This window comes from Pholcus phalangioides, unplaced genomic scaffold (assembly GCF_987345545.1).
Source record: "Pholcus phalangioides strain wild (caught in Gottingen) unplaced genomic scaffold, Ppha-v1.0 ptg000015l_1, whole genome shotgun sequence".
NCBI classification, from domain to species: Eukaryota; Metazoa; Arthropoda; class Arachnida; order Araneae; family Pholcidae; genus Pholcus; species Pholcus phalangioides.
This window is the reverse complement of record NW_028301608.1, coordinates 75,178,589-75,194,589: the sequence shown is the minus strand read 5'-3', so window position 1 is coordinate 75,194,589 and position 16,001 is coordinate 75,178,589. Positions and strand designations below refer to the sequence as shown.

General features: G+C 38.7%; 1 protein-coding gene across 1 annotated transcript in view; it reads right to left on the bottom strand.

Moving 5' to 3' along the window:
* Positions 1-4,733: 4,733 nt before the first annotated feature.
* The window catches only part of LOC149076684 (death-associated protein 1), a 59,070-nt gene continuing 47,802 nt past the window's right edge, over positions 4,734-16,001 (bottom strand). The window contains exon 4 of the mRNA XM_089244305.1: positions 4,734-4,943. Within this exon, the coding sequence (XP_089100431.1) occupies positions 4,827-4,943 (117 nt within the window). The 3' untranslated portion in view covers positions 4,734-4,826. The remainder of the gene's footprint in view (positions 4,944-16,001) is intronic.

Here is a 16,001-nt window from a genome sequence, read left to right as displayed (position 1 = left end):
ATTACGAACTCGCCAAATTACGAAGCGCGTAAGATAACCGCCAAACATGGGAGCTTTTTTATTTATTATATAAGTCACGTGGTATACTCTGAGCACCTGTTCGGAAGAGCGCGTGAATGAGCTTTCGCCCTGTATTTCTCCTCGCCGTGGCTACAATTTGTAAGCCCGTAGATGGCCCAAGCCTGGGAAGATAAATTTAATTCTGGTCTGGACATACTGAACTGTAAACCTTTTCTTATCGCTCAGTGACCAAACGCGAAATCAAAACTTGGATTTTGTTGTCGTGATTCCCTGGATTGAGATGACCATACGTCCCTAGTTCTCGAGGAAAATCCTGTTTTTTTTTTCTGGTTGTCCTAACTTTTTTGCAAAAATGTCCTGGTTTTTCACGTATTTTCAACGAAGCCAACTTCACTTTTTTCTTAATTTTATTCTTCAAACCAATGATATATAATATATCGTAATATTACTTACAGGTTATACAGAAGACTGGATGTTGTGAAGATATTTATTATTTGAGATGTTAATTTTTTAAGGAAGGAAAAAACTCATCTCTGCCTCTACCGGGAGTCGAACCCGGGTCCCTCGATTGCCGGACGAGTGCTCTGACCACTAAGCTACAGAGGAGATAGAGATTTTCCTTCGCTAGAGCGTATATATGCTGAACGGAACCGTGCAATGGACGGTGAAATCGATCAGCTAATAGCTCATGGACGACGAGCCACCAGATGGCTATATATATGACATGAATGTCGCTCTCCACTTGTTAATACAGGTTATACAGAAGACTGGATGTTGTGAAGATATTTATTATTTGAGATGTTAATTTTTTTTTTTTTAAGGAAGGGAAAAAAAAAAAATCAATCGAGGGACCCGGGTTCAACTCCCGGTTGAGGCAGAGATGAGTTTTTTCCTTCCTTAAAAAATTAACATCTCAAATAATAAATATCTTCACAACATCCAGTCTTCTGTATAACCTGTATTAACAAGTGGAGAGCGACATTCATGTCATATGTAATATTATTTCTTCCCAATTCAGAAATAATATTACGATAATCACGACTACAAATGAGAATATTCGTCTCACATCCCAAGTAGTCATCTGCCGTCAAATGTGACGTGAAACTTGGTGATTTTTTCTGAATGACGTCAATGAAAAACAAAAAATCATCATTTTAAAGTCGCTTAATACCCATGAACAATAAAGCACAGAAAATAACGCGATATTTGATGACCTTAATGAAGTATGATATTAAATGGCGTAAATGTTTTGTGTCATAAAATTCACTAATTTCTTTCGAACGGGAAAATTCTGTTCCGCATGCAAATATCAAATCATCCAAAATATGTTTGTTAAAGATCAAGACAAGAACCCACAAGTTCCAAACACATCCGGCATCCTTATCAATCAAAGGTGCCGACATGAAGGAAACATTGAGGAAGGAGGGGGGCCCTGAGAAAATCGCCATTCATTCCGTATATAAGGGACTCAAACCCGTACTCGGGAGGCGGAATGGTGCATTACACTGTATATTCATGTTACTGGAGGAGGGGCTCAAATGGCATCAGCCCCCAGTTTCTGGCGCCTATGGTCGGAGTATTTGAATATTATTTCGGTGTGATAATACAAAGTGATTTGAAATTTACATTGCATTGCAAAAAAAATAATTTGAAAATAAGACTTTTCGCAGCAGTTACACATAAAACTTAGATACATTGTCGATAAAAAATTCCTTAAAGATATATTCTCTGTATGGATACATTTAAGTGAATTACGGAAATCTTGCTGGGGGGCGCATCGATGGCAATTTATTATCTCGATGTTCACCCCCAACGCCCCTCGCTGCAAGAAATGGAAATCCCTACAGAAAGCGTGGCCTATACGATGGCAATTAAATTTTCAAAATTTATTTGATCCCAATTTATTATATTTTGTGTGCTCCCCAACTGCGAGAAATGGAAATCCCGGCAGAAATGCGGCTTATATGGTGAAAATTAAACTTTAAAAATTTATTGGATCCCAATTTATTATCTTGGTGTACGTTCCAATGTCCCTCGATGACTTCAATGAATACTTTTCTTCATTTGTTAAAAATTAAAACAGAGATGGGAAGGGGGAACATTTCCAATAAATGAGAAAAAAAAATTAGATCCATTTTTTACGCCTAAAGCAACTACCCTATTTATAAAATCACAACAAACATTTGCATTTTAAAGCAATTCAAATTTGTCGCGACGAAATGAGCCTGCGACAAATTTGTACCGCGACGAGTTCGTAGCACGACGAATTGACCTAGACCCTCACAAGTTCAATCCCAAAATATGACACAGCTGTAGTACGCTCTTATCCGTATAGATGGCGCACCCTCTTGGTGATTATGAAAAAGAACGTCAGTTAAAAGAGCACAACTTTATACCATTTGTATCAACGTGTGTTGATACAAATGGTATTCTTCTCTTTATATTTCTTTCATATATGTATATTAAATCGTTAAGTTTTGATTGTTTTATATCTTGTCACTACAAGCATCGGATATCACAGCATTATATATTCTTTTTCTTAAACTTAATATAGACAAGAAAAAACACATAGGCTTAATATTTTATCTCCCTCCCCCTCACGCTAGAAGCATGAATGTGCAAATTTTCCTTTTATCAGCTGGTTGGATACCTTATTTTGCTAAGTTTCGCCTGAAACGCGAATGTGTATCTCCATTGAAACACAGTACATATTTTAGGAAAATAACTTCCATAGAGTAACATGGGTTAGAGTAAACATGCAGAAACGTCATTTCCCCTGTCTTTTTTCCCCAAGGACATTGCACATTCATGTCTCTAGCAATGGGGGGGGGGGGGGAAGAGACAATATACATTATGTCAATATTGAACGTCTAGGTATTTTGGAAAGATACCCCATCACAGTTTCTGATCATTTTACGAACCTGGCCAATACGCTGGCAAAGACAGACTCTTCGGCTACAACAAATATACATTACTACACTGCTCAAAACAATTAGGGGAGCACATGGTTTTAACAAAATTACGCAAAGATGTATACCGATAAGTAACATAAAATGAATCATCCATAATTTAAAGCCTAGCAGGAAACGGAAGAAGAAAACTTCATATGCAAATCAAAGTTCATGACGTCAAAAACCAGAAAAAGGAGATAAGGGCAGAAATCGGGATGTTGCAGAAACGTCTGTTTTACTGCCGTAACTGTGAAATTCGATTGCGCAGTATTTTTTTTTTGAGACAAGGTGACTTGAGGATGTCTCAACAACGTGATTTACCGGAATCCATGGCATGGCGTGTTATAGGCAAACTGGAATCTGGGCAAACACAACGTAGTGTCGCGGACGCTGTTGGAGTAGCCAGAAGTGTTGTTGCAAAGCTGTGGAATCGATTCCAAGAAACAGGAAATGATAGACGTCGACCAGGGCAAGGTCGGCCACGCGCCACTACAGCAACTGAGACCGGTATATACGGTTAACAGCCCGTCGAAACAGAACAGAGAATGCTACGCAGCTGCAAAGACGGTTGCTCTTGGCAACAGGACAAAGGGTGTCCAGCCAAACAGTACGTAATCGGCTTCATGAGGGAGGGCTCTATGCACATAGGCCAATGGTCTGCATTCCGTTGACCCCACGCCACCGTGCGGCCCGAAGAACATGGGCTGCTGAACATCGAGATTGGGAGCAACATGATTGGAGCCAAGTGCTGTTTACAGACGAGTCCCGATTCAGTCTGGAGTGTGACACCCGACGTGTTCTGGTATGGAGGGAAAGGGGCACTCGAAATAACCCCGCATTCGTTCGTGAAAGGTCACAATACAGACGAGCTGGTTGGATGGTATGGGGTGGAATCAGCATAGGCGGACCTGCATATCGTTCGGAATGGCACTTTGACGGCCCGAAGGTATGCAGACGAGATACTGCGACCTCATGGCATCCCTTACGCTGGAGCCATTGGAGATTCCTTTGTTTTCCAGGATGATAATGCCCGACCGCATAGAGCTCGTCTCTCATACAGCTGGTGGAGAACATGCTTGAAGCTGAAACAATACAGCGTATGGAATGGCCAGCGTGCTCTCCTGACCTGAATCACATGCTCGGACGACGCATTGCTGCGCGACCAAGGCCGCCTGTTACTGTCCGAGACTTGCAGATTGCACTTCTTGAGGAGTGGAACAATATTCCCCAAAGTCTGATCGATAACCTTATCGCATCCATGGCAAACAGGTGTGCAGCAGTCTTAGCTGTTCGAGGAGACCACACGCCCTATTAAAACTCATGCATCATGTCTAAACGGTACTTTTTTTTTATCGTTTACATGTAACCAAATTGTTGCCCTAAATCATCTTTTCATGTTTTTTCCATATTTTCAAAGAATTAAAGCTTAATTCCAATTTTTTTTACGTCTTTTTTCTGTATTGCGCATTGATACGCGTGTACTATCCATTGTATGCCAATACGTGGCTGTCTCGCACGGTTTTCTTCACTTTTTTTGCTTGCTCCCCTAATTGTTTTGAGCAGTGTATATACCCTTATACTTAGCGAATTCCTACAGGTTGTTTTAACTAGAACAAAATTAGAAATAAAGAAAAATAACTTTATTATCCAAAAGTACCCAACACAAATCAATTCAGAATAACAAATAATTGGTATGTGCACAGAATAATCATTTGATAGTGCACAAATCAAATAAAAAAAATTAAATGCGTAACAGAAAAATAGAAGCAGTAAATTTTAATTTTTATTAACACTTTAATAAGTCAAATATCAACAACTCAGCAGTTATAAATGTGTGCAGCAATACATAGACATCTATTTACGAGGCTGGTGAATGACATTTGGCTTGCTCGATGTGGACCTAAAGTCGTGTGAAGGCACAGGCTTGTTATGGAATGCTTGAATCGCTTCAGCTGGAAAATCAGCATCTCCCTATAACGAGGGAGAAAAAAAACACCCTTATGACACATATCGCTTGAAAACATTTCTTCTTCCATGAATAATGAGTTTGGAAGTAAATTTGTTCAAATTATAGGAAATCAAACTGATTGTACAATACTCAAAAACTGTGAAAAAATTGGCAAAAATGCTTGAATACAAACTCCGAGGCCAAACAGGCAAATTGCCTTCTAACAAAGTGGCTGAAAGATAATTAAAACATGGCAGTAATACGTAAACACAAAATAAATTGATAGAAAGGTTGTAGTGGGGGTGTGGCCCCCCCCCAAAATGTGAGAAAATGACAGAAAAAAGGGGAAAACATTGTCAAATTCACCCTCCCCCCGAAATTTCTGGATACGGGCCTGATTGATAGCAATGAAGAAAAAAAATTTAAAGAAAAGAAAAATAAACTGTCCACATAAAACTAGAGCTTCCCACTATGAATACAGTGAAAAAGGTAAATTAAGGCACCCACCCTAATCAGTGGTCACTCCGGTTAAGTCATTTTTCTTTGGTGCTGTTTAGCTTTAATAGATAACAATGCTATCAAACCCTTGTTTACTCGGCGAGAGTTTCTGTCAACTGTCACTATTGAAAAAGTGAGTTATTTCTATGGCTTCCTTTAAAAAAAGCTTGAAAACAGCATTGCCGTACACAGAGCCAGATTAACCATTAAACAAAATAAGCACATACTTAGGGCATCAGGAGAAAAGGCACACCACAAAAAATTATCAAATAGTGCTTAGTTTTTTTAAATATAATTTTGTTCCAATTTTTCAATTTCAAATTTATTCTACGATTTGTGTGAACACGTTATATGATATTATTGGCAACCAAGGAGACAAATGTCCCATACTGGTTGTTACAATGAATAGGTTTATAAAATACAGTACAGTGATATTATTTTCATATATATGGTAAAAAAGATAGATAGTAGTTACAAATAAAATAGTATAATTAACAAAAAATAAATAAAATGTTAAAAATTGTAATATAAATAAAGAATATTCTCATGCAATGGTGGAAATGCTATAAAAATTATACATGAATGATACATATCAACATGAATTCTTAATATAGACCCCAAATATACAAAAGGAAAAATAATAAAACATGTTAATGATGTACATGATAAATATGGGGCCAGCCCATGAATTTGTACAGCATTATAGAAGGTGATTTAAAGATACGATTTAATTAAGCATAATGTTAGAGGATGAAATCAGAAATGGGACGCAATGTTAGTGAGTTATCGAGCAGATAAAGTTTGAGGCGTTTTTTAAAGTAGTAAATGCAGTAGTGTCAGTGATGTGTAGATTATAGAATTTCAGAATCAGAAAGTTGAAGTACTTTTTAAGAATATTTTTATGAACTAATGGCAGTGAGCAGATGGCATTTAGATGAGCAGAAGTATGTGATACATTAAGAGGCAAGGAGTATTGTTTTTTTATTATTAATAAGGATTTATAAAAATAGGGATAACATACCGGGAGAATTTTTAATCGATGAAATTGGTCAAATAGAGGGGTAATATAATCATTAGTGATGCATCTGATAGCTTTTTTTTAGAGAAATAATAGGTTTAATATTAGTTAGATAATCTCCTCCCCAAACTGAGACACCATACATTAAATATGAATGAAACATTGAATAACAATGTTATGAGAAAGTGGTTGTTAATGTACGGTTTCAGATGATACAGCTTATATAAAATGAAACGGAGCCAAGTTTTGAAGGTATTTAATATGTGAATTCCATTTCAAATTTTGGTCAATATGAATGTCAAGGTATATATTCGGATGTTACTTTTTCAAGACATTGGCATGTGCATGAGGTGAAGTGCGAACAGACATGGAAAGTTATATCATGGTTGATTTGAAGAATAGATTGAAAGGAAAAATTTATTTTTTTGTTACATTTATTTGTAGATCATTACAATGAAACCAATTTCTAATTTTGTTGAGCTCATTGTTAATAATGCATAGCTGCCAACTTTGGAGAATGAGAATTCGGGAGGTTTTCACACAACTCCAAATTCAGTATAAAAATAAATGTAAAAGGGATTTTTAAACATTTAGGGATTTTTCAATAGCAAAAGGGAAATTTGAGGAATATTTTCCATTGCAAAAACTGACACCGTGCATGCCATCACTAATTATGACCAACCAGAGTAGGTTTTCCTTGGATTAAATTACCTCTTGAAAATCAAATCTCACAAACCAAAAATCTCCGTCTGGCCAGAAAAAGGACATATAGATAAAGCAGATATATACGAGATCGTGTCAATTTTGGATTTTGAAAGACCAGATTGATGCTTGCTGATCAGCAAATTTTGTTTTCTCTCTCCAAAAATGAAATAAATTTTTTTGTGATTTGAGGAAATGGCGACAATTTACACAACGCTTATGAAGCAGCAGTTGATGTTTTGTTTTTGGGAAAAATTTTTCCCTAAATGTAGAGATTTTTTTACAATCACGGGCGAAATTCGGGAGATAAAAGAATTTTTTGGGAGTCCAGGAGATGTACCACCTTCTGATTCTTAATAAGAATCCGCTTCTTAACTATGGATTTGCTCTTTAGTTAAGAATCGAGAGAGAACTTTGCTACCACATTCTTAACTAAGAATCGTTTTTTGTTCCATAGTTAAGAGTCGAGTTAAGAACCAAGGCTACCCACTTTATTCTTTGCTTGATTCTTAGTAAACAATTTTTTTCTTCTATGCGAGATAACTTAAATTCTTTCTTTAATAGAAGCTTTTTTATGATTCATATTTTAAAAAATGGAAAAAAAAAAATTAACAATGCATTTTTATTTCCAAATAAGGAATTCGTCAGACTTTTTAAGTTATCGAAAAGTTATCTGAAGGTTGTGTGGGAGAGTTGAAAACAGCGTTAGAGTACAATAGAGTACTATACAGCACATATATGTTGATAATAGTGATAAAATATCGGATTATTTCTATAAAGTTTGATAAATTTTGCTACATTTATCACATTTACCAGTGATTATGCATAATTCTCAAATTTTCAATCCATAAATATCATGATCGATGAGTCGTAAATGCAATTTTTTTTCATATTATAGTTTGAAACTTGAGAGAAAAATTGAATTTCTTCCACAAAATATGTGAGATAAAGCTCTAATCGGCCGAAATATAATTGAACATAAATTAAAAATCATTATTAACCTGCTGCTGCATTTGTTTTTTTCACATGCTTTGGTGTATGTGAAAAAGCCAACATTACAGAAGCGATGACCATTTTTAATATTGATGCATTATCTGATCACTGTATATTATTGTTATTTGACCACGAAGCAGCTATGCAACACATATACATCACCACGTTCAATTCACCATGACAATTAATTTAAAGAAACATGAAGCATATTATAAAAATTACTGTGCCTTTTAATGTTAGCTTCACTTACATACATAATGTAAACACAACGATGACTCATTTATCGCATTAACCATGGTTTGATGATTATGCATAATGACCTACAAATGTGATAGACTCACGGTATATGAGCAAAATTTATCAAACTTACCGAAATAGCCGGTGATTATTCATATAATAACAGCTCTTTATCACTTTCACCATAACATATATAGCATAGCCCCTCTTCATGGAGGGTGGCAGGGATCCATCCCAGTGAACGTGGGATGAATCTTTGATTCGAATCATATCGGGTGATTAAGTATGGATATGTTTGTTTTTCACTGCAATATGTTAAAAAAATATTATGCATTTATCATTTCTTCAAAACCATATTCACATTTGCTGAAATCATATCTGTCATTTTTTTAGGCTCCGGCTAACGTCGCTCTAAAATTTCTTTTCCCTCTCCATCTTGTCAACAACAAGTTGTTGTTAATTTTTAGCTGGGCGCTGATTGGCAAATGGCAAAATTCCCCAAAAGGGAAATTTATCTTCCCGTCAATCGTCACGTGACCTTAAGAATAACTTTTAACAGTCACACCGTGGGTGCATTCGGAGCTCGATTCTTAACGTGATTCTTACGTATGGATGATTGGTTATTAAGAATCAGAAGGTGGTACACCCCCAGGAGATAGAGTAGAAATCCGGGAGACTTGGCAGCTACGATGATGTGTGGCGGTGCTGTCGGCAAGAGTGTGCGTAGGTGGTGGCATTCCAATATTATAAATCTGTCAACACATCGTTTTCTTGAGCGTGCCTTTTCTTTACCTCTCTTTCGCTGTTTTTGAGAGATAAGGCTTTCGTTTCTTGCAGAGTTAATATTATTTTCCATGTGTCCGTCTATTCTCGTTTCTTTTTATTTTGTGTATCGTACATTGTGTTTCTTCTAATTAATAAACTGTATATTTAGCCATTATCTGGAATCAAACAATTTTATGGAGTCAAATTTGAGCTACCAATGGATAAGTCACTATTTGAATTGAAGTGTCAGCACATCACCTTCATACCAGTGATACCAACCATAATGGTGACTGCACTTTCCATATTGGATATTTCTGTACAATCGGATACTACCTTCTGAAGTTTCTGTTCCGGTTCGGCCTCGTACGTTACAATGAATCATGAATATTTCTCTGCAACTTGGATTTAATTTCAGTTTCGTGGTGAGTTTATAAATTCCCTCTTTCGTAGGACTATTACCGCTATGGCAAATCCGCAATCAGACTGAACTTTCCCTTTCGGGAGCACGTTTCATTTCGTGCACCTCCATTTTGGGTAGCCGACGTTGATTTATGGTTCCTTTAAGTGGAATCCCAGTTTATCACGGCAGGCATTACCGCGGATAAGATGAAGTTTCATTCGGTGATTTCCGTTCTCAACACAAAAATCTTGTCTTACGTGAGTGATTTAGTACGTAATCCTCCCACACACGATTTACATGAGACTCTAAAGAAACGCATTCTTTCTTGATTTGCTTAATCTGAAACTGAGTGTGAGCTAGGCGACAAAAAACCATCCCAACTACTTTGCGAGATACGAAACTTGTCGAATAACACAATCAGTGATGATGTTTTGAGCACGTTGTGGCAGCAAAGATTACCCATCAGTGTTCAACAAATTTTGTCGATTTGCCGGGATCCTCTTGATTCTTTAGCTCAGATAGCTGATCATATATTAGGAGCTTGGTGTTTCAATGCTGTCGTTTCTCAGGTGTCTCAACCTCCTTTGCCTTCTTCAGAGTTGCACAAACTTCAAAAAGAAATTGCATCGCTCGCTACACAACTCGAGGAGCTCTCTCGTTCTCGAAACCAATACAGAGGTCGGTCGCGAAACAATTCGAAAGCTAGGGAGCAAAAAAAATCTTCAGATCGCTTCGATCGACACAAATTATGCTGGTATCATGCTCGATATGGTGAAAAAGCACATCGTGGCATTTCACCTTGCCAACACTCGGAAAACTAGTGGGCAATCCTGTTACAGCGGCAGCCGGAGATTGCCACTTTCAAAGTTGCTTATTCATTTGTGATAGAAAATTGAAAATTCGTTTTCTTGTTAACAGTGGTGCAGCTGTGAGCTGTTTCCCTAAATCACTAGCCAAAGTTTCCAAGCCCAACGACCTTTCATTATATGCGGCTAATGGCACTAAAATTCACACATGTGGAACTAAGCATTTTGAACTTGATCTCAGACTGAGGAGAATATTCTCATTTAATTTATTCGTGGCCGATGTCACAAATCCTATTTTGGGTGCAGATTTCTTGGAGAGATTCAGTTTACTCGTTGATGTCAAGAATCGCAGATTATTCGATAATTTGACAACTCTATACTCTCTTGGTGTAGTTACTACTGGTCCTTCTCTCTGTCTAATAACAATTTTTGGTGCCACTACATACTATAAAATATTGACCAAGTTTCCAAATCTTACTGATTCGGTCTTAAATTCTCAACCAAAACCACATGCCATAACCCACTTCATTGAAACTTCAAGGCCTCCCGTCTTCGCAAAGGCTAGATGTCTTTCTCCTGAAAAGCTGTTGGCCATCAAGAAAGAGTTCAACCTGCTTTTGAAGCAAGGCATCATTCGGCCTAGCAAAAGCCCATGGGCTAGCCCTATCCACCTAGTCCCCGAAAAGACAGGTGGTTGGCGCATATGTGGTGATTTTCATCAGTTGAATGCTGTAACTGTTCCCAACCGTTATCCCATTCCCAATATTCAAGACTTTTCTTTCGGTCTGGCTGGAAAAATAATATTTTCTAAACCTGATCCTGTAAAGGCATACCACCAGATCCCCGTGTAAGAAAGCGATATTCCCAAGACGGCTGTGATTACACCGCACAGTCTCTTTGAGTATGTTTACATGACCTTTAGCCTCAGGAACGCAGCACAAACATTTCAACGATTTGTTGACAGCATCCTCTCGGATCTCGACTTCTGTGTACTATGTTTACTTAGATGACATTCTTGTGGCATCAGCTGACGAGAAGTCGCATGAACATGATCTTGATGTGTTGTTCAAGAGACTAAGCGAATATGGTTTAATCCATTGCCCAACACAATCGATGAGCTGCAACGTTTTCTCTGGCACTAATAAATTTTTATCATCGTTTTATGAAGAACGCTGCCTCTATGCAAGCATGTTTACATGATCTAGTTAAAGGCAAGCGAAAGCGGGATAAAACAAAAATAGACTGGTCTGAGGAAGCAAATTCTGCATTCGCGTCATGAAAGGAAATGATTTCCAATACTCTCTATTGGCTCATCCTATTCCAAGGGTGCAACTTCTTCTAGTTGTCGACGCATCTGATTGGCAGAGTTTGCATCTGATTGGCAGAGTTGAGATCTGCGATTGGCAGAGTTTTGAATCGAGCAATTAATGATCAAACTCAGCCATTAGGTTTCTTCTCGTGTAAGCTAACTTCAGCTGAACGCAGATACAGTGCTTACAATCAAGAATTGTTCGCGATATATTCAGCAATTAAATATTTTTGACATATGCTGGAAGGATCTGACTTTGAAAAATCCTCACAGACCATAAACCATTGGTCTATGCATTTTCCCAAAAAGTGAAAAATGTTCACCTAGGCAGATTCGTCATCTAAAATTCATTAGCCAATTTTCAACCTGTATCAAGCACGTTTCAGGCAATCGAAATGCAGTAGCCAATGCATTTTCAAGAATATCGGAAATTGAAATACCTCCTAGTATTGATTTCGCCGAGATGGCGAGCGCTCAGGATGGGAAAGAATTGTGATTACTTCGTGAAACAGGCTCAGGTCTCGAGTTAAAACCAATGACTTTTGGTTGTCCTGAAATCACTCTACAGTGTGATGTTTCCACTGGTTCAATTAGACCTTATGTACCGTCAACGTTTTGCCACGCTATTTTTGATGCAGTGCGCAACCTCTCCCACCCTGGTGCCAAAGCTACTACTGAAATGATTTGCAGACGATTCATTTAGAAATTTTTAGAAAGAGACTGCAAAGAGTGGTGCAAAACTTGCATCCCTTGCCAGCGATCCAAAGTTGGTCGTCACACACATTCTCTTGGTGGTGCATTCGGCAAGGTTCCTTCCGCAAGGTTCTCGCATGTCCATATTAACATAGTGGGTCCACTTCCACCAAGTAAAGGAAATCGCTACGTTGTGACTTGCAGTGACCGATTCACCAGAAGGCCGGAAGCCATTCCTGTACCCGATCAGACTGCTGAAACTGTGGCATTTGCTTTCCTCTCAAATTGGATCTCCCGTTTTGGCGTTCCAGAACACATTACCATGGACAATGGTTCTCAGTTTGAATCTGAACTCTTCCAATCCCTTGCGAAGTTGCTGGGTGTGGACAGGGTGCATACTACCGCTTACCACCCACAAAGCAATGGAGCCATCGAGAGATTCCACAGGGACTTGAAAATTGCAATCATGTGTCACGCCACTGAAAGATGGGTTGACGTTCTTCCTACCATTCTACTCGGAATATGCTCAAGTTTCAAACCTGATTTTAGTGATACGCTTTCGTTTCTTGCAGAGTTAAGATATTATTTTCCATGTGGCCGCATAGGCGTAAACTTGTATCTGGCCCATGGGCCCCAGCCCCCCCCCCCCCAAAAAATTCGTATGAATATGGTTTCCTCATTTTGCAATGATGAAAAAAAAATTTTAACCAAAAGTTGTCCTAATTATAAGTTAGTTAATGGAAACAATCTACTCAAAATTTTAGTTCTTTTAAAAACTCTGAATGGTCTTTGGCTTTCTTGTTCCATGAGCCATGACAATACGTTTATCTCATTTCTTCCCTGCCGTTCAATCCCTCAAGGCAAAGCTGAAATCACAGCACCCCTCCCCACTGAAAGAAACTTTCAGTGGGGAGGGGTCATTCTTGTTTGCCTCTTCTTTTGTTCACTGCAACCGGGGGGGGGGGGGGGGGCATGGCGCCATCACGAAAAGAAGCCCAAAGATGCATGGGGGGGGGGGGTGAAAATTCGAAAGCAATGATATTACAACTGAAATAAAAAAATACACTCTATGAAGAATAGGTGCCAGAACTTAGAGGTTGAGGCCATTTGAGCCCCCCCCCCCAATAGATTTTGCAAAGGAACTGAGCCGTCCCCCCCCCGAGTATAATTACTGAAAAAACCATTGCAATGCATCCTCTTGCTCCTTCGTAAACGCTTGAGTCCCGTATATACAGGAGAACCAATAACTTTTAGCCCCCCCCCCCAATGTTTTTGTTAAAAATATTGGGAAAAAACAGTACATTCTAAATGTCCATTCATAACAGATCTTGAGGGCCGATGCCGAAACATTTATCGAGCCTCTTTACAACAAAATTTGACTGGGGATAGGAGTAGAACATAGAATCAAATAAACAACAAGTGAATTATAATATTGATTAAAAAAAAAGGAAATAAAAAATGAATGATAATTTTTCAAAGGTTCAGGAGCCTCTCGACCAGAACCAAGAACCTCGACTCCTCAAGAACTTCAGAAGATTATGTTGATTTTATAGTTGATTGTTTATTGTATATTATGATCCGCTGTTGTCGAGTGTTGATTATATGAAAAAAAAAAATTCCACCACACACATACACCTGTCCTTCGGTACTCTTCGATATCTCTGAGTTGTGAAGCGGGGTGTGTCCGGTCTTCAAAGGTCTAAGGCGTAAGTCCTTGTATAGGATAGCCATAGGATTACCATAGGCGTAAACTTGTATCTGGCCCGTGGGCCCAGGCCTCTCCAATAATTTTGAAGGACCGGCTCAGCCCCCCCCCCCAAGAAAAAAAAAATTCGCGTGGATACGTTTCCCATATTTGGGTCGGAAAAACACTTTATGATTAAAAAAATTGCCCCCAAAAAAAAGTTCAGTAAAAAAAATCTGAAAATTTTATTTCAATACTTTTTTAAAATCGCAATCGACTTGTCGTTGGCTTTTTTTTGTAGCAATTTGTAGTATTTCTCACGGTCAAGACGACACTCGATTTCCAATTATCATTCTCCCTTGGTGCCAATCGTAGCTGCCCCAAAGGCATGCATCTCTGGATGATATCTGGAGACGATATGGGGTAGGTACTTTAACCCTTTCTTGTTCCCGCTGTCGGAAAAACTCAGAAGAATCTCTTCTTTTGTTTGAATGTGACCCTTGGGGAAAGAAACTTCTAGACGATGCAGCAGGAGGAAAACAAAGGTTAAAAAATAGACTGATAATGATTGAAATCGAAACAAGTGCACTCCAAGAGTCATATTTTACTTATCGAGTTCGAGAGCCCGGGCCGAAACATTTTAAACAAAATATTGTATGACTAATAACACCGAGACAAACAATAGCTAAATGAAATGCAGTGAAACTCGATATAACGACTGCGGACAAAGAAAAAAATATCGTTGTAGAGGGATTATTGTTATATCGAAAGGCAACATTATCATCACATGCCCTGAAATTTCTGTTGCTGTTGGCATCTTTTCTGAATCATGTTGTTAGTACCACCAAAAAAAATGCGCTTTTCAGTATTTATTCACCGCAAAAATAATTTAATTGATTAATAAAATTCATTTGGATGTATTGCCCCCATAAAGAGCTTAATCGCAATACGCCGTGGCATGGCGCCAAGACTGAGATCTTTGGCGAGCCCCTAACCAGACCGATTCTCATGGGTATAGTAAATTTACTGCGTGAAAAGTAAAAAAAAGACAAGAATCATCCCGGGATGGAGCCTTGTCAGCCCCACCAATGTGGGGGGGGGGGGCATGCAGAAGCACCCACATGAAGAAAACATTGAAGGGGGCTGAAAGTTGCTGGTCGTCCCGAATATACGGGACTTGAGTGCGTACGCAGGAAAGAGAGGGTGCCATGCCCCCACATCTTGGTGAAGGGACCGAGGTTGGAATATTTGTCGGGTCTCCCGAACCAGATTTTTCACGCAATTTTTACTAACTGAAACGGTGACCCAGTCCATATTTAGAAATTCTTCGGAATATGGACTGGGTCGCCGTTTCGGTTAGAAAGTAAGTAAAGCCCCCTACAGTGAATTTATAGCATGAAAAATAAAAAAATGATAATTATCCCGGGCCCTGCCAGCCCTATGTGGGACCATGTCAACCCATGTGGGAGCCATGGAGGTTGCACTGCATTGTTTTTCAGAAATTATTGGGGAGGGAGGGCCTCAGTTCCCTCATAAAATTTATTGGGAGGGCTTCCTCAAATGGCTCCGTTGGCCCACGGAACAGGAAAAATAAATTTCAAATAAATTAAGTCTTATTTGAAAATCAGTATTTCATGAGTCATTGCAGAAAAATAACGTGCGGCGTGTAAAACGATGTGATGTTTTCACAAATTCTTTTGGCTCTGGGCTGCAATTTTGGGAGGACAGCAAATTTTAGGGGAAACAAAAACTATCTTTCAAAGTCATCGATTTTTACACCGTGGAGGTGATGTAAAACTACATTTGTTTCAGCCCTGCTGAGTCCTGTCAGCCCCACCCTTGTGAGGGCCATGATTGAATAAGGGAAGAATGAAAAATCCGCGTTTGCCGTCTGTGCATATTGAATTCCCCCCCCCCCCCTCTGAAACTATTGCTTGTCTTTAGCCGCCGATAAAGAGGCATTTCTCACACCCCCC